The 20,876-nt window shown below is 34.8% G+C and overlaps 1 protein-coding gene across 2 annotated transcripts in view; it reads right to left on the minus strand.

Moving 5' to 3' along the window:
- Positions 1–20,319, minus strand: part of LOC145667850 (uncharacterized) — a 75,710-nt gene extending 55,391 nt beyond the window's left edge. Inside the window, exons 1-2 of one of the 2 annotated variants that reach the window (XM_081735284.1) lie at positions 20,272–20,319; positions 13,557–13,658 (exon numbers count right to left, since the gene is read on the minus strand). In XM_081735284.1, coding sequence (XP_081591410.1) covers positions 13,557–13,605 — 49 coding nt within the window. In that variant the 5' untranslated portion in view covers positions 13,606–13,658; positions 20,272–20,319. Of the gene's footprint in view, positions 1–4,874; positions 5,167–13,556; positions 13,659–20,271 lie in introns of those variants that run through there. The other variant, XM_081735290.1, reaches the window with a different exon arrangement.
- Between the last annotated feature and the right edge of the window lie 557 nt (positions 20,320–20,876).

Raw genomic sequence — 20,876 nt, forward strand, 5'->3', positions numbered from 1 at the left:
CAAGAGCGCTTGCGAAACAAAGTGGGTACTCTTCAAAGAAATGTATACAGAAAAATCAGGCTCCCTCGAGCCTCAGGGCTAGAGCGCTCGCTTTCGCTCGCGTGGTCGCAGTTTCCAATCCTACTGGGAGCCCACGGCCTCAGATTCAAGACCCGAGTAGTTATTTTCCTATTTTTCCCACGTGGGACGGTGTCCCAGCAGTAGTGGCACATGTTGACATTTCTCCACTATCGATATCAACATACAAATTGTCCGCATTTCAATATCGATCATGTTATCCAACTAGAGACATTCATTTAGTTTACCCAGTTTCTTAGTGAGTCCCTTTGCACAATTTCAACTTGGCCTCAGTTGTTGCATCCTTATTGGTATGCAACCGTGCACATCATATTGCGTCGGTTTGAGGGAATATTATTGGTGAATTGATTTTCATGTTCTTGACGCTAATCCTTACATTTCCGACGCTTTGAACTCACGTTTACTGAGTGTGAGTGCATTTCTAGGCATTTTTCGTTACGTGTTTCCACACATGTGAATCACCCTGCTCCATCTGTTGTGCTCTACCGACACTCCAGATGTCTTTCTAGAGCATCTGAGTACAAATTCGCTACACTTAATACTCAGAACTTCACTGTTGGCCAGCATGCGTACCTGGCGATTATGCAACCACACACAACGAACATGAAAGTGTCCGCCATTTTGTATTTTTTCCAGATATCGACTTAATACAAACGAATTATTGTTACCTGGTAGAAACCCCATCAATTCATATCCATTTAGACCTACTTTGATTTAGAAGATTATCCGGGACTCCCTACGTTCTTTGGGGAATCCCTTGCGCGTGCATGGTAGGATTGTGAAACATGCAAAATTCAACAGAGCAGGTATGATTTCTTCAGTGAATTTTTTACCCGCCCTCTTTACGTTGGATAGTTTCCGAACTATTGGCGTCCGAAAGTCATTTTCCCACGCTTTCGGCACCGTGTAGATCTGAAACTATGTCCGATAGCCGAAAGTTCAAGAGAACTTTTTTTGTTGTCTCAGTGGCAGGATTCACCTCCCAAGAGTTGTAACACTTATTTTGCAACACCCGATATATATATATATATATATATATATATATATATATATATATATATATATATACAGGGTGGGCCATTTTAATTAATCCACGGAAATATCTGAAAAATGATAAAACATAGAAGAAATGTTTCAAGTACACGTTATATATTGCTAAGGGGGAAACCCAATTCCGCCAAAATTACCCCCTCTCCGCCCCCCTAAATGGGGGTAACGGGGGGTAACTTTGAAATGTCAAATGGGAACATGGGTCGAGTAATACCTCGTTCGAAAGGTCTTGGAAAACTAAGTAACGCTGTACCAAAAGATGTTTCATATTGTGCACCAGTTTCAAAATGGCCGCCATGATATGGTTCGAAAACTCCAGTACCCGTAGTATGAAAACCATGGAAGATAAATGAATGGAACAAAATTGAAATACGTAAATATCATAGGGCATATCGAATGATGTGGTCCCTGTGATCCCAGCGGTTTCCGTGAAGGGGTTTTGTGGGCTAACTTCAAATTTTCAATGTCTGACCGGACAACGGTTCGGGCGTACGCTTGACCTACCCAATGCTGTTTGGAAGGCAGACTTCATGCATAGAGAATTGGTGCACTAAGTTAACGCGGATGGCCACAGTTACATTTTGATTATCTATTAGCATTCATGTCATATTGTGAGCTTGAAGGACGAAACGGTGTGTACGTATATCCCCGAAATGCTTTCTGAATAACCAGCACGCATTGCATAAAAGAATCTCTTTTTTTTAGTCACTACAGCGTCATCCTCACAAACAAATGTTTCAACCACACCATACCTATTTGTAAGGTTAGCCTTAATTTACGAATTAAAGTAGAGCTCTCGTTTGAACTTTCACTTTACTTTCCACCCCACTCACATACAGAGCGCAGGGAGAGATTATTTTGCAGGACTTGGATTTATCTCTATACATTATGGCAATTTTACTCTAATATTTTTATCTCTGTTGTATTATTCTCGAGCCTTGGAACGCCTCCGTGGTTTTCCTATTTAATTTTCGTTATTTTCATTTATGTCTAACCGTATTCATACTATGGGCACTAGACGTTTTCTTAGACGCAGTCACCATGTCTTTGCGATCATTTTGAAAACGGTGTCTCATGTCGAAAATTTTCTTACAGAAGCTGTTTGATATTAATTTGTCTATGTAACGTGATGTTACTCGCTTCAAGCTGCTATTTGAAATTTTCAAGTTGGCCCCGGATACCTTTCAGTTGGCCCTTGGAGTCACCCCGACAACACCTCTCGATGTGCCTTACGTCAGTTAGCTACTCCAGTTTTTCTTTTGTTGATTTATCTCCAATCGCTTTCATACTACGGGTACTAAACCTTTTCTCTGACACGGATACTATGTTTCGGTGGCCTTTTGAGAACACTGCCATTTCACATCAATCGTTTTCTCCTGCAATATGTTAGATTTTGCAAGATTTATCGAACGAGGTACCACTCGACTCATGTTACTATTTGAAATTTTGAAATTAGCCCCCAAGATCCCTTTAGGGAGGCCACTGGGATCACAGGGACCACACCGTTCGATATGCCCTATGATATTTACGTATTTCAATTTTGTTCCATTCATTTACCTTCCATGGTTTTCACACTACGGGTACTGGAGTTTCCGAACCATATTATGGCGGCCATTTTGAAACCGGTGCACAATATGGAACATCTTTTGGTACAGCGTTACTTAGTTTTCCAAGACCTTTCAAACGAGGTATTACTCGACCCATGTTCCCATTTGACATTTCAAAGTTACCCCCCGTTACCCCCATTTAGGGGGGACGGGGAGGGGTACTTTTGGCGGAATTGGGTTTCCCCCTTAGCAATATATAACGTGTACTTGAAACATTTCTTCTATGTTTTATCATTTTTCAGATATTTCCGTGGATTAATTAAAATGGCCCACCCTGTATATATATATATATATATATATAAGCGATGGCGATGTTCAAAATATTTATGAAGTTCAAACACAAAGCTGTGAAGGATCAGGGGAGCAGAATTGCCTTCAGTGGCGTATTTAAGAGGCTATCGGGCTCAAGCTACATCCGAAATAAATTTGTTAGTTTTTCGCATTCCACGTACAACAATAATCCTTCTTACCATTTCTAAGAATGTCATTGACTTTCCATTTTCCTATGCTCTTTTTTCAGAAATAATACTGTATTTGTCAAATTCCATTACATGTAAGAACTGCGTCCTTTTGTTCTTTTTTTCGTCCTTTCTACTTTTCTGTTTCTTTCTCTTAACGTCACTTTCTTTCATTTCGCTTATCATACTTTATCGACCGTTGTCAGTTGTGATTCAAGTCGGCCGTCATCAATAATACCAAAAGTAAGAGGAGTTGATAACCGAAACTCGTGTTCCACACCAACTTGCGCGGATATCAACATGACAGGACTTTAGTTATTATAACAAAGGAAAAATTATATCGTTTAGTTATTTTTAAAAGAAGGAAATGTTTGAATTAAAGAAAATCAAAACGGGGGAATAATTAGCCCGGGAAATTAGGAAGGTCAAGAAGATGCTTCATTTTTCTTGTATGAATAAAATAAACAGTTAGATTCACTCCTAAATTTATGTATCATATCAAATAGGATTTATCAGACTGCAATTCTTGTACTTATAACTTCAATTTATACATAAATTAAAATATATTTAATTCTCAAACTCAGGTGGGCAATTGCCCACTTCCTTCCTTTTGTTGGGTATAGCCCCTCGAAACGAAATCCTAAATACGCCATTGGTTGTCTTCAACATTGGGAGGTGGACATAATGGAGGCTTATTCTAGAGAAGGGAGATGAAACTCATATTATGGTAGATGATCAACAGTTGTAGAGTATATTATATATTAGGCGATGTAGATGAAGTAGCAGTACATATCAGTATTACAAATCAATGCCGTGAACACATTTTGAAATCTGAATACATGCATATTTATAATTGGTATGTTTCTAATTAGGCATCCACAAAGATACACGTTAAAGTTGTTTTAAAATAATATAATATATGTAAATAATGACTTCCCCAAAACTATGAAGAAATAATATCAATTATGTATGACGCAACAATACTCTTTAAGCAAAATGATGATAATCTCAATAATATTACAGGAATCGTTTCAAAGATCTGACACATGTCATATACTCTTTAGTTAACAGATGCAACCTTAAGATTATGGAGACAAATATTCCAGCAATTGAATTATTTCCTTTACTTATGAAGGATCCACTTTGAAAAGAAAAATTGGGACACGCGGAAATACGTAGGAACAAACCATGGTTCGAACTAGCAGAGAAGAGAAACCAGGCAAAATTACGTTGGCTACAAAATCCGAATAACTACAAAAAATTTCGTAGACATCAGGCGGGAAACTTTCAAAACTTTTAGAACAAAGAAATACGATTTTTTGAAAGCTGAAATTTAGGAACTTGAAGATAATAGTAAAAATAAAAACATTCGGGACATGTATAAAGGGATCAAGGAATTTAAGAAAGGCTATCAATCTCGTGCTTGTATTAAAGAAAGCTGATTTAACAGTTCTCACTGATACAGATAGCATTTTAAATAGATGGAAAGATTTCTTTGACGATTTGCTTAACACGCAGCCAAAAACTAATGTGCGTGGAGAAAGGTGATGCACGCCTACAACGAATTATCAAAAAGATATTCGCAAACCTGGTTCGTTTTGCAAAGATAAAAATTTGAAGTGGTAGTAATTCTTTTGACATAAAAATATTAGCTTCGATATTTAAATACCATTAATCTCACCTTTTTAATAAAACTGACAACGTCTATAAACGATGTTAAACTGGTTTATTATTTGATATAACTTAAATATCCTTTTCTTAAAACTGTTGAGTACACAAACTCACTGACTAGGTAACCTTAAAACATGTCCATATCAACAACTATCCCATAATAATCACTTACATATATTAAAAACATTCTTCTTTTTTTAATATGAAATGAACATTCTACTAAGCATAGTGCATATGTATGAGTACTTTCTGCCCAAGGTACAGGTAAATATTACACAAGCCAAAGTATTTTGTTGTATAAAAAATGTCGCTCGACAAAGGGACTGAATATAAAAGTCATGAGTAGGCTTGGCTTTTATCTTCAAGAACCACTGGTCCGTTTACATTAATGTTTTTACATAACATATGTCCATCATATTTTAATCGCACCTTGTATATCTATTCATTATATTTCACATATACATATATATATAAATACATTCATAATAAATCTTTCATTTCATCAATAATTATCTTTAATTACATTAATTATATTTATTTCATTATTATCTACTATATTATTAATATATCTTCTTATTAAAATATCGTCGCTTATTTAATTAGTCGTCGAAGGTTGCGATTTCAAAAAATGTAAAGGACAAACGTGGGTTACAAATAATATTAATCTTTGCGGGCGCATTAAATAACAAATAAGTCGGATGTTGCATTTAAAGGTATACATAGTGGCACTAAGATGTTATAATAAAGAAGAATTTCCTACAAGGTATTCGTTGAATAATTAATTTTATAGAATAGAGCTTCTTTTTAACATAATCTTTGACAAAAAAATTTTCAACACAAATCAATCTAATATAAATAATCTTTGCTTTTAATTAATTATAAATCGAATTATGATTCTTCACATTAACAAGAAAGAATAAAAATCATTTGAAAATTAATTTTCCAGTCTACCTAAAACTCTATTTAAGCAATTCAAGTATTTTTAAGAATCGTTTTCATTATTGATATTAACACATAAACTTTAAAATGAAAATTCACAAGAATCTATAACTAACATGAATTTAACCTAATTTCAGTAACGGTAATCAGGTTACGTTCGAACTTGCATACGGTTCTAATAACGTACACTGTACTGCGCTATCATGATTAGGTTCTACATTATATTGTACATGTCTTTCATCGTGATTTTGATCTGGGTATGAAGTGCCCTCTCTTGATCTCCAATTACGTCTATCCACGTAGTTCGCTGCATTTCTGGAATTTCGCCATAAATTACGTTTATTTTTAAATCTATTTTGACTATATGGTCTAACATTTGAATTGCTACTATTAATTAGGTTAGGCGGATTCCCTACATAACCTTGCCTATTGTGCTCATTCTGATTGCTAGAGTATACTCGGTTTAGGTTAGGTTCTGTATTATTCACACTCCGAATATTTAAATTCCGAACAGGCACCAAATGATCTGAATTATTCTTATTTTTACCCATTCCTGATTGTGGATTCATGGCATGGTATTGAGTTTCGTAGCATTGGACAAGCATCAATAAATGGCTGAAACTCATACACTGTGTGGAAAATAAGATCTGTTGCAATTTAAATGGAAGCAAATTTCGAATCGATGCTATTATTCTCGATTCCGATTGCAAAGGATTAACGACCTTTAATTCGTTGTAGACATTTACAACAAATTCTACAAGAGATTTGTGCAATCGAGGATTGAAGTGTTGATTTCTAAGGGTGGCATCTCTATTTGCCAGCAAAAAGTCATTTTCATAATTTGCGATCAATGCCGCTTTGAATTCCTCATATGAACTAATGTGATCACGTATTGCCTTAAACCATAAGGAACAAGGTGGGAGTAATACATGGGGTATTAATTTCATATATTGTGATCGATCGATAGACATTATATTGCATTCGTCTTGGAATTTCTCTAAGAAAGAAGTAGCATTCTCATTACACTTACCACTGAATTTGCTCATAGCTCGAATTTCACTCATCTTGACACTTAATTTTACCTTCTTTTTCTCATTCCTTGTTCTTGTTGAGTGATAGTTCCTATCCGTGACATGCTGTGTCGTCACACCATCTATGTTTCGCTCATCAGTACTCTTCGGACAACTTTCTTCTAGTATAATATCTTCATCAGACCCCGGCGAAGGCGAGTTCGTCTCTGGTGAGTGGGGAAACTCAAAGCGATCACTACCCAGGTTATTACGGTAAATGTTGTCTTTAGCCTGTAACGTTCTAATCTCTTCCTGAATAGTAGCTAACAACTGTGTATTTACACGTATGTTATTAGAGTTGTTGCTGACCTGGATCTTTTGCTGTTTAATGGAAGATTCTATTACTTCTAAATCTTTTTTTACAGCACAGATTTCTTGATTTTGGTGATTGTGCTTTTCTTGACAATCATCGGATATCCTTTTTAACTTTTCCTCGAACTGTGAGGATATGTCGTTCACCACCTGGACAATTGTCTGTTTCGTTTCATCTGATTTCTGTTCTATCCGTCTACTTAATTCTTCATATTGCTTGTTAGCTTGGTCAAACTTCAGTTCTATCTTCTGTTCCATGGTCTTGTTAGCTTCGTCAAACTTCTGTTCCATTTCGTCAAACTTCAGTTCTATCTTCTGTTCCATGGTCTTGTTAGCTTCGTCAAACTTCTGTTCCATTCGTCTACTTAATTCTTCATTTTGCTTATTTATCTCGGTAGACATCTGCATGAATTGTCGCTGTAAAGCTAACAAGAGTCGATCCTCTGATGACAAACCTGGTGTTACACTAGTTTCACCTTGATCACTAGTATTTGATTCCTGCTGCATTGTTTCGTTGTCCATTTTTCTTATGATTACTTTACCACTTCGCAATAAGGTTAAGTTCGTATTCATTAACTGTAGTAAAAGTAAATTCAACCTTACTCTTCTTCTTCGGGAACTGAATTTACAAAGTCCCGGGTGAGGTAAACCAAATTTTTACAACGAATTATCAAAAAGATATTCGCAAACCTGGTTCGTTTTGCAAAGATAAAAATTTGAAGTGGTAGTAATTCTTTTGACATAAAAATATTAGCTTCGATATTTAAATACCATTAATCTCACCTTTTTAATAAAACTGACAACGTCTATAAACGATGTTAAACTGGTTTATTATTTGATATAACTTAAATATCCTTTTCTTAAAACTGTTGAGTACACAAACTCACTGACTAGGTAACCTTAAAACATGTCCATATCAACAACTATCCCATAATAATCACTTACATATATTAAAAACATTCTTCTTTTTTTAATATGAAATGAACATTCTACTAAGCATAGTGCATATGTATGAGTACTTTCTGCCCAAGGTACAGGTAAATATTACACAAGCCAAAGTATTTTGTTGTACGCCGCAGAACCGTATATTCCAGAACCCAACCAAATAGAAGTAGAAATCGCTATAAAGAAATCAAAAAAATACAAATCTCCGGGTGTAAACGAAATTCTGGCTGAGTTAATTTTAGCTGGAGGCGAGAAAATTGTGGAACAAGATACACAAATTTATTCTCCTTATCTACAACAAGAAAGAATTGCCAGAAGAGTGGAAAGACTCAATCATTGTTCCAATCCACAAAAAAGGCGACAAAACTGACTGTAATAATTATCGAGGCATCTCTATTGTCAACATCCTATAAAATTCATTCAAACGTTCTATTTGCAAGATTGATTCCATACGCAGATGAAATTATTGTGATTATCAGTGGATTTAGACGAAATCGATCAACTATCGACCAAATATTTACCATTACCCAAATACTCGAAAAGAAGTGGGAATACAGTAACCCGGTACATCAACTATTTATTGATTTTAGAAATTTTTACGACTCGGTTAGGAAAGAAACATTATACAACGTTCTTACAGAATTTGGAATACCGAAAAAACTAATTAGATCAATTAAGGCATTTTTAAATGGATCCCAAAGTAAAGTTCGGGTAGGAAAATTTTTGTCTATGAGCTTTCACGCCGAGAATGGCCTGAAACAAGGAGATGCGTTGTCGCCATTATTATTCAACTTTTTCCTGGAATACGCTATAAGGAAAATCAAAGATAGCGACCAGGGCCTAGAGTTGAACGGTGTTCACCAGGTTATGAGTACGCTGATGATGTAAATTTAATAGGGGATGATAGGAGAACAATAGAAAGAAATACAGAGGTCTTATTAAACGCTTGCAGGGACAAGGGTTTAAAAGTAAATGCAGAGAAAACTTAATACTGTATATGGAAGTGCGTCTGGACCGTAATACGGCAAATTATGAATGCGTTAAAATATTAAACAATACTTTTGATAAAGTGGATAGTTTCAAATATCTAGGATCAATATTAACAGACGAAAATCATATTCACGAAGAAATTAAATGTCGATTAAAAACAGGGAATTCGTGTTATTATTCAGTTCAAGATCTCTTGTCGTCGCCAATTCTGTCAAGGAATTTGAAGCTTAAAATATATAAAACAATAACCATACCTGTTGTTCTGTATGGTTCCGAAACATGGTCGCTTACTCTGAGGAAAGAACATAGACTGAAAGTACTTGAGAACAAGATGCCCAGACGAATATTCGGATCCAAGATGAACGGGAATGGGGAATGGCGGAAACTTCATAACCAGGAACTAGATAAATTATACGGCTTACCAAACATTGTTAGGGTCATCAAGTCTATGAGGCTTAAGTGGGCAGGATGGAAGAAAGTAAGAACGCTTTCAAAGTATTAGCAGTAAGACCAATCGGGAAACGACCATTAGGAAGGCCTAGGTGCAGATGGGAAGACAATATTAAGATGGATCTCGCAAAAATAGGAATACAAAGTAGAAACTGGATCTAGTTGGCTAAGGATAAAAGTCAGTGGAGAGCTTTTGTGAACGCGGAGTTGAACCTCCGGATTCCATAGGCTATAGAGTTAGTTATCTTACGAAGCATGAGTAGATGCCTAGGCTGATACTACAAATAGATTAAATGCGCATTTACTGAAAAGATGGGTTCTACTGACATTGGATAGTCTATATACTCTTCGTGTGCTAGGGCCTAGGGAAGAGGAGGAGATAAGATTTCATATCAGGTTACGTCACGCAGAGTCGCACGCCTTCATTTTCATTAAAAATGTGAAAGCCAAGAGAAACAAGTTTCATCTCAGTTTCCTTTGTGACAGTCGGATACAAATCATCACACTTATCTGCAAAAAGCACTTTTTAAATCGGATTTTTGGGAGAGCCTTCAGTTCCAATGTTGGGGGGTACGTCTCCCCATTTCCCCGGAATTTGTACCCGTACCTACAGCTGAGACAACTTTCCAGCATGAGGAGAGAGACATATCCTCCTCTCGCATTAATTGCAATTTGTGCCCAAGTAGCGGAAGTGGAATTAATACATATTAATGAGGCTACTAAACGCACTACAGCACGCAGTTCAGTTTGAAATACTACAGAATACGATTCTTCTTAAAAAATGGAAATGCCAGGAGAAATCAATTTCATCTTACATTCCTTTGTAGCAGTCGGACACAAATCATAACACTTATCCTAAAAAGCAATTTTTAAGTCAGGTTATTGGGGGGGGACAATCCCCCTCAGGTCCAAGATTGGGGGGACATGTCCCCCTCGTCCCCCCGGGATTTGCGCCAGTGTCTAGGGTGAATCTTCATGTAATTTAATGTATCTCAACACTTTTTATTAAAAAGGAAAGTTGGTTAATATCTTAATTTTCCTCTTACAAGAGGTTAGAATCAGAAACTATGAGTACTCACACTTTGATTTTAATATGTACTACTAACCATATCACAAGATTAGTTTCTATGCTTCCACTAGAATTCAAGAGCACTCCAATTACATATTACTTTTTAAAAATGTGTTTAAATTTGTTACTTTGCCCTCAGTTCCATCTGAAATCATTATTCATTCATTATCATGGACTTTATATTACGTTTTATATTTATTGTGATTTGTGCAACAAGTGTTAAATTTAAAGTCAAAGAAATAGGTAGATTAATCGTATTAAAGACATTACTATATTTACAGATGAGAAGCTATCTGAGCAGCAGGCAATGATATGTGAATTTTAATGTGATATTACCAGATGGTAACTTCTATTTTCTCTTCTGATTTCTTTTGCATATAGTTATGACAAATACATTTGAACACTATCTATGATATAAAAAATATTATTGTGATATGCTTTCCCTGAGGGCGTTATAAATCATAATATGGTGTAAATAATTTACCATTTAAAAAAATTAGGATTCGTAGTTTATTCTTGAAGGCAAGTTTTCCCGAAATGTTTACCCAAAAAATTTCTTAGGCAATTTTCTTCATATTTCATAAATAATTTGTCTTTTTAGAAACTTACAATCTCGTATAAATCTTTTTTGATTTAAAAGTTCACAAGGAATTCTTTGCTTTTTTAAGTTCTTTTTGCTGAAAACTATGTTGACTTAATATATATATATATATATATATATATATATATATATATATATATATATATATATATATATATATATATATATATATATATATATATATTAATTTGATCTTGATTCACTGCTTAATTAACAGTTCTAATATACAACATAAATCATTTTGCGTCGAAAAGTCCACAACTGGTGGTTTACTCTTTATGGAGTGTTCTTTGTAGACGATTTTCTCAGGAACGATAAACAATATGTCTTAAACAAGCAATTTCTCATTTAAAAAATCCATAATATATACAAAAGTTCGCTCTTGGAGGTCTTTGATACAGTTTATCGTAAGTGTCTATTACGATTCTTTTTCGTATTTCGTAAATAAACATTTTCATAATAACTTCAGCTTGATTATTCAAGTTAAGAATTGAGAGAAAGAAAGTTCAATGCGGTGACCTGTGCTTTTAATTTTTGTTACACTAATATTTATGTAACATTTTTGTTAAAATGTGAAGAATAAGGGATGAAAATTAATGTTAGAAAGACAAAAAGCATGGTAATTGGAACGAAGGGGTCGGTGTCAAATATAGAAGTAGGAGAGGAGAAAATAGAACACGTAACTGGTTTCCTATACCTGACTACTATTATTAGTTATGATATGAAGTGTAACGTGAAATAAAAGCAAGGACAGGAATGGAGAAAGAAGCCTTTAGGAGGAAGAAAATACTATTTTGTGGGACCTTGAATAAAGAATTGAGAAAAAAAGTCTTATAAAATGCTTCGTGTGGAGTATTGTGCTGTATGGACCAGAAACATGGACATTATGCAAAAATTATTAAACACGACTGGAAGCTTTCCAAATGTGGGTGTGGAGTAGAATGGATCAAATTAGCTGGATCGAGCGGAAAACGAATGAGAGGGTATTAGAAATGGTAGGGAAGAAAAGAACAATTTTAGATATTGTTAAGAAGAGGAAGAGAAACTGGTTAGGACATTGGCTAAGAAGGGACTGCATCATGAGATTTAGAGGGTATAGTGGCAGGCGTTCTGGGATATTTATTTTTTTGTAATTATCCTTCAATTTGAAAGAATATATTCTCATCAGTAATCTTTTATTAGTCTAAATCTTAGCCGCTAGAGTTGTTAAATCATGTTGCGTCATTGGTGGCGAGTTTGGAAATTATTGTGATTGTGATTTTGAAGTTGGTTTAAAGGTGTCAGTTGCTAACTAGTATATAACCGGTCAAGGAAAAACAGCTTAAACTTCCTATAACTGTTACAAAATTGTTGGATATCTAGATGTTGTAGTCAAAACTGTTGTAAAATATCTTGTGAGTTAAGAACTACTATATTTATTATATCAAAGAGATTAATGTTCATTATATAGGAGGTTGAAATTGAAATGTAAGGCGAGCTTAAATTTTCGGGCAAATTGTAACAGGATTAAACGGCGTGACAAACATCTTGGCATTTGAAGGCGGCGCTCCAAGGTCCCTTTAAATGCTGCTAGCAAATGAGAGGCTAGCGGTATTACCACGTTTATTTTGCACACATCCACGTCTATCCCTTGTCACCTGATCGTTCTATAGTTTGTCTGCTTACCCATAGCCACACCCATTTACCACTTGGCAACGTCACGCCAGAGCTTGCGTTTTATTCGTTTAGCTGAAATGCCAAGATGTTTGTCACAGGCCTTAGTTGAATGTATTCTATCGTTGTGAGTCATTTATAGAGCTAATATACATATATGTAATCGATTCTGATTAGAGATTAATTTCAGTCAATTCAGATATTGTCAAAATTGTTATTATCAAGTTTGGATATATTTATAAAGGAAATTTCTGGAAGTTATATTTTCCTTTATCCCAGATTGCCTTTATGTTGTTTCTAAATATTTGCATATTTAATTAATTACTATTATTTCTAGATGGTTTAACTATCGGTATTTCGCTTAACTGAATTAAATGTGGGGAATGTTATGCATTCCTGGTCGGTAAGAGTGGGGTTATTCTTATTTTGGGCAGCTTCGTGGTACACAGGAAAGAGAGAGAGGTGGCGAAGGAGACTATTAACGGACGATATCAAAACAAAAAAAAATCGTATTTGAAAACAAAGAGGTTAGCGTAAACCGTGCAGCATGAAAACTTCTCAATTGCTTCAAGTGACCTGCCAATAAAGGCAAAATACTTATTATTATGATGATGAATATTTATTTTTCTTGTTTAGTACTTAAGTTTGTATTTTCATACTTACCCATAGATATTTCATCATGAAGACATGTATCTTCTCGATCGTTATCCATTTTTGGAAAATTGCTTTCTTTTTGGTTTAGACTTCCTTTATTTCACGTTGAGTCTAAATGAAAGAAAATAAATGATACTATGATTTACTTGTAGAAAGAATATTATAGACTTTATTAAAATATGACGACTCTTTAGTTAATGAAGTACAACAACTGGGCCTCGACCTTCTGTTGATCAAATATGCTGAGAGATGTCTTTGGTAAATATATTTATCAATAGAATAAGTTGTGTAATATAAAAATAACCTATAAGTGGAAGGGAATATTACAAGAACTTCGTGATTTAAGAATGCATGTCATACTGATACGAGTATATGCGTCACTATTACGGGAAATCAAATAACAATAGATGATATCTATTATTTAATAATTTCATGTATCATTATATATATAAATACAAATCTACTCCACTAGAATAAAAACTATCAATTGTATCAGCTTGACAATTAACGACAAACATTTTGTTCCATAAAAATTCTATTTTTTCAAAAACTACGCATCAAGATACTGTTAAGTATATCATTTTGTTGCCCTCGATGCAATCTATCGATTCATATCATGTATTTCTTCTGGATAACATTATAATTAAATATTAGAACTAATTACCTTATCTTATTAAACCATACCGTAGCCATCTTGTTAACGTCATAATAAAAAAAATATAATAATGGTATTAGTTTCATTTTAATAGTTGCGTGCTAAACTCGCAGGATGAATTGTTTAAGTTTACAAGAATATTAGTTTTAGTTCAAAACAATGCATAAGTATTTTACACTCATCTATATTACAAAGATAAAGAAAATACCTAAAACTTTATCTAATAACCATAACTATATTTTAGTTTACATCAATGCTCGTAGTTTGAGACAACTTTAATATTAGCGTTTAGCAAATTATGAAAGAGGGAATTTTTAAAGCAAAATGAAATGCAGAAAAAATTTGGAGGTTGAATAAATGAATGATTATGGCTAAATGGAACGTCAGCAACAAGGCTATTCGTCCCCTGCAAGAAATTGTAATGTTAGGTTGCAGACCAAATTTCATGTTGCTATTTTCCTTCTACGTTCTCTTCATAACAATTGATAAATCTCAGCTCCCTCCAGGGACCTTCTAAGTCTTCGTTTTTGAGAACCTACGCCATGTTCCACCTCTTCCCCGCTGCCGTTTCTCCGTTCCTCTGTCACTACTCTGGAGAAGGATGGCAACAGTATTTATTGAAGGGACACATTATATGGGCTTAATTAAGATCATAATTTGTTTATAATTTTAAAAAAAATGGTTTTGTGAAGGAAGCCAAAAGTATAAGGATTGTATAAAATTTAATGTGTTTCAAACATAATTATTTGTACACAAAAGGAGATTAGTTTGTTTTTTGCTTCTGAAGAACGTTGCTTTATGATTATCATTTAACATGCTACCTACACCAACAACGAACATCGAGGGAAACTTGCATAAATACTGTCGTTTAATTTCAAAGACATATACATGGAATTGCATTGACAACTATGATCTCTTAGATTTCTTTTCATGAACGTTTGTATGATTTTTTTATTTGGCACATTACTTTTACGAAATGGATTTTTATGAAAATGCCTCAACTACCTATATTTTTTTAAATAGCAAAATATGCCAGTAACGCCAATTCTCAACAAACAATGGCTCAAATTAAGATAAAAGACAGTGCATGTTTCTTAGAACTATTTCTTTCATCGCTGCACTGTTATCATTTCTTATTACAACTACATTTTAGCACATGCCACTGGTCCTACCATAATTACAATTTTTGCGTGTTATTTGAACACCAAAGCTCTGATGTTGCTGGTAAAACAAATCTGACTGATATTAGCGATTACATATAGAGTCGATGTTGAGCTCTGTGAAAATAAAATCGCAGCAGTGTTAATGACCAAGGGTAATGAATGAGGGAACGCGGAAATAGGAACAGCACCACAGTTATTTTTCTAAGTGTACAGATTGTGTTGTTAGTAACACCACAGCTAGCATTCTGAATTCAAGCCATGGAGATACTATTAACTACACTGGTATACCAAAAAAATAATAATAATAAAATAAAGTTCATGTCACAACAACGAAAACTGTTTCTGAAAGATAATTTGGCCCTGAATCCAGATCAAGTTGCAGAATTTCTCAATCGGCCTCAGTTTTCATGTGAAAGTGGGTTTTGTGCATGCCTATAACAGCTTATGTATTATATGTATTTGCCATAAAGACATGATCTAACAACAATAGTTTCTTACATAAAGTTTTTAAAAATCGTTATTAGTTCACAAAGGAATCAAAGGAATGAACAGCATAGAAGTGAGTAAATATTAAGAAACTTACTTAAAAATGTTTCCTACAGGATTTCCTTCGAAACTTTGCCTCAGGGAAGTATCGTCGTAAGGTCCAGTAATAGTCAGACAACATTGTCGCACTCCACTTCCCTTGATAACGCTTTTCCATTTGAGAAACATCCTGGTGAAAGCGTTCATCTTGTTCGTCACTAATGGCATCGAGCTTATCCGGGAAGAAGTCCAAATGGTCTTTCAGGAAATGCAATTTAAGTGATATGTTACATCATATACGATGATATGATCTCACTAGTTCGTGTACAACATCGCCATAATTCTCTGCCTTATGGTTGCCTAAAAAGTTCTTACATACAGTTACAAAGGACAAACCATGCTATTTGCTGAACATCACTCAACAAGTCAACAAAATTCTCATTATTCATTAATTCCCTAATTTGCGGGATATTCCTTCCTTCATTTTAGCATCACTGATCTTTGGGAATTTCTGTCACAAGTACATGAACGCACGTGATATTTTGTCCATATCTTTCACAAAGTTTTTGATAAGTCCCAATTTAATGTGCAGTGGAGGTAAACACATTTCTATGGTCAAGAAGAAGAGTGTTTGAGACATTTTAATGTTCAGGCAGCAGTTCGTTGCGAGAAGACCATTTATTTTTTTACACAATAGTGATTTTTTTCTGTCCCTGCTGTCCTACTCGCATAGAAAGCAACAGTACTTTGTGTACCCCGGCTGCATGCCAAGCAAAATAGCAATTACCTTTAGATCTCCACAGATATTCCATTTATATTTGCTACATTGGATACGAGTGAGAAATAGTTTAAAAGTCTCATATGTCTAATTAAGGTTAACTGCGTAAGCAATCGGAACAGAAGAAAATTTGTTCTGGTTGTGCGGAAGAACTCCTTTGAGAGTCAATTTACTAGAATGTATGAACAGACGGCACTTATTTACACTGTATACATGGCCAAGAGTCTCCATAACGGATAAAATAATGTTATAAGGAACCACATCACCTTCCTTTGAGAAATGTTCAGAGAAAACAGCACGGCGGTTACGAAAAACTACCACTTTTGCATCGGGAGAAAGAAGTTTCCATTCTTTCAATCGTGAAGGTAAAAGCTCAGATTGCTGCTTAGACAAATTTAAATCGCGGTGTATAATTAAAAGGTAGTGTAAATGTAAATATGGATAGTTTAAGAGGTGTACATTTATTTCATATTTATTTATTGATTAGCCTCCAAGACATACAGAGAGGTGATTGAAGGAAGACAACATACAATTGGGAATAAGCATAATATGATGGAAGTCCAAGAGTATCACATTAAAGCTGAGGTGACTATCACAATTTACTCGTATTCCCTTGACATAGTGCAATATGCACAATGCAGAGTTAAGGTGAAACTGTATGAAAGACGCAGTTATCAGAAAAATAGATGAACATGAAATGCAGTGCTCTGAACGCCACATCATAGGGTGCTGTTGTTTTGACAAATGAAGTTATGTTCTGTTCCTGGAGGGATTCAGAAAATGATGGAAGCAGGAAAGGCCTACGTTAATAAGTAGTTAAGGTACACATGATGAATATATGAAGATAAATTAATTGTGCACATTGCCTTCCAAGTATATCATGTATATCTAATAACTTCCGTTCAGAATTTGTAATTTTTTTAGTTTTTGCTATGATCAAAGCTTTACGCAATGTATTTATTCGCTGTAATGTTTCACAAAAACAGTAGGGTTTGATTTTTTTAAATTTTTGATAACATTTCTATAAGTACAAGTTCTGCCATCTTCTGTTCCTTTGTTCACTATATCCCTCTTCGTCACCGACTATATTTAGTTTATCATAACAACTTGTAAACAATTTATATCACACTTTATTGCTACAAGAATCGCATTCTTTTAATAAGAAAGAAAACGTTATTGTTAAACTACTTTTTTGACAAAATTATATAAAACAATAACGATGTGTTATTAAAATGACAATCGTCTCAGGTTGTGTATTTAACGACTACAATTTTAATACTTTACTCCAAAGTACGGTGGAGTTGAAGTAGCACTAGAAATGTAACACAACCGGTGTAACACAGAGCCATTGAGTGAAATTGGCACAAAATTTGTTCAGGTACGAACACAATCACAATCTATTTGTCTCAAAAAAACATTATTAAAGCTCGACGACTGAAAATGTTATGATCGAGGCTACTCGCATAACTTTGACCTAAACAGAGGTTAGCATTCCTTACAGATATGCAATTAACATCATCAAGATTCTTTTCTCTTGTTACTTATGAAAATTTATAGTTATTTATTTCGGTTTCTCGTTCGAAGAGTCTGTTCTACTAATTCGAATAACTTTCTGTTAAGTTATGTTATAATACAGAACAAGTTCCAAAGGTAGAAATAATTATTTCGTAGCAAATTATTTTAATTAAACATGCTTATATTTTAATTTTTAGTAGATTGTAGGGCATTTGCATGTCGTATATACATAACTTTTCGGTAACTAACTTCTAGATATATTAAATAGCTATAATTCTGAAATTCCATAACTTCTATGTGACAGAACATCGGACAATGAAAGTTAATTTTCGGGAAACCAAGGAAGACATATTGACTGAAGCTCTTTGTGATATTCAAAATATTCAGTCTGTTACTTCTGTTGATTGGCTTTTATTGTATATAATACAGCTCTAATCTTCCTCAATTTACCCAAGACCAAATGATGGCCCTTTTCAAATATGATTGAATTTGACATTTTTTTATTCTATTGACAAAAAAACACGTATAAGAAAAATACGAACACTGTTGATTATACATATTGCTGCAATAAGTTCCCAGATTGAATTCACAAAATGAAAGACCTGGAGAATGGTGGTGCTGTCCCTTCAGTTTCCTACGTAGCCATCTTTTCTTTCAATAAAACTTAGCTCGTTGGTACAGCTAGGCTTTAGCTTGGTACAGCTTCGATAGGTGTTTCAACTTTAGGAACAGAAATTAGTTTTCTGGAGCCAAATCTTGCAAGTGTAGTCAATTTTTCATTACAGCAATCTGTTTTACAGCCAAAAACAACCTGAGAATGTTATAATTGTGGGAGGGAGCATTGCCATGCAGAAGACTCGGATTGCCGGAGGTAATTAATTGTAGCCTAACGCGAGTCGTTTGTTTGGGGAGTCACTTTGTGATGTCTGATTGACCCTTCTATGAAGTCTGGCTTTCTGGAATAACGTGAATGAGACTCTTGTCAACAAAAATAATGAAAAGAATCTCACTAGTGAATTTTGCATGTGAACTTTGGTTCGTCTTCGCCTCCTTAGGCTTACACCCCAACGTAACTGTCATTCCATAAAAGTATCGTATCTGAAAATCGTGTTTCGCTTCTGATAAAACTTTTTTTTTTTTTTTGAAAATCTGGCTGCCAGGATGAAGTCTTTCCAACTTGATACTCGCTGCCTTTTCTAATTCAATATTCAAAGTGTGAGGCACAAAATGGTTACTTTCGTTCTACCCTACTCATCGTATGTGATATGCCTACTTGTCTTCTTGATGCCAAGATGGACTGCTGATTTCCTGGAGGCTCGGAGGTCACAGGTTTGCCATCTCTTCATGTGCTTGGGCATTCCGTCTTTCAAAGACTTCCCGTTTTCACACAAGCGTTTATGTTACTTAAATGTGCATATCATAGATAATGTTTTATGACCAAAAGTGCTCAGAAGCAAGCCATGGGTTTCTTTTTCTCTTTTTTGTATTAATTTTGTAGAGAATTTGATTGCAGTTCCCTGTTCCATGCTGGAAACACAATTACATTACTAGTCACTGCTAAACTTCACTCCTCAATTGCTAGCTGGAGCATGGTTAAACTTGAGTCAGTCACTCGACAGACGTGTTTGCTCGGTCGCTGTTTTCTTGCCTGTGACGAGCCTTTTAATTTAGATGCAAAAAATTTGCTGGACCTTTATTGAAGCATTGTGTCCCCGTATGTTTCATACTGAAATAGTTTCACTTGCCTTTTAAATGAAGTAAATTCTACAATTTCGTCGAACATAGTAGTTCATAACGGATGAAGAAGAATTGTAATAAAACCCAAAGGCTAAAGCAGGTTTTTGCACGAGACCTTGCCCTCATAGGGATTTTGAAACCTAGGTACATGGGTATTCACAGTGCTTGTAAATCGTGATATTATGAAGAACATTAATATTCAAGTTACCGTTCATACACTATTAATGGTAAGTTACATATTTTAATACCAACTGAAGCAACAATTAGCCATTTAAACTTAAGCTACATTAGCTATTAAGTTTTAAAATTAGAAGTTCTATTAGAATCAATGTTTGGTTATATTATATTTACCAACGTAAGCTTCCAATACATCTGTTAGAGAAGTGAATACGAAAGAAATTGTAAAATAAGTGTCTTACCTTGAGATAAGCATTGAACTATCTAAGGTTGGTAGGCAACTAGACAAATAAACAATTACTTTGAATTAAGTCCCATGAAAATTTCATTAAAGATTTTTGTTACGTCAGCTTAATTCTAATATATTCACCTTCTGTCAACTACTTACCTTAAGTTAAAAAATAACTTCTACCGAAAGAAACAGCATACTATCAAACTATGAGTGTTGAAGTAACAAGTGCGCATAGGTTCTGGCAGCCCCTGGACATAAGGCCGAAATCTAGTGTAGGTCAGGCTGAGACTAGCGCGTAGTCCCGTAATTGAACACTCTTGGAGGAGAGATAGTGTGACGGGAAACGACCTGTATTTCAAGGGGTAGCATCGCATGATGGTCTGCGCACTCGTCAACTGCACTGGACTCAAAGACCGGTCGTGGGTCGTATCCCATGTTAGCAATAGGACCTGTCTTTAATAACGCCTCTTTTGCCTAAGGAAGTGAAACGTAAGACTAATGTAATCTATGTGTTTCTGGTGGTATGGACGGTAGCACATTACAACAA

This window comes from Thermobia domestica, chromosome 1 (assembly GCF_964235325.1).
Source record: "Thermobia domestica chromosome 1, izTheDome1.hap1.1, whole genome shotgun sequence".
NCBI classification, from domain to species: Eukaryota; Metazoa; Arthropoda; class Insecta; order Zygentoma; family Lepismatidae; genus Thermobia; species Thermobia domestica.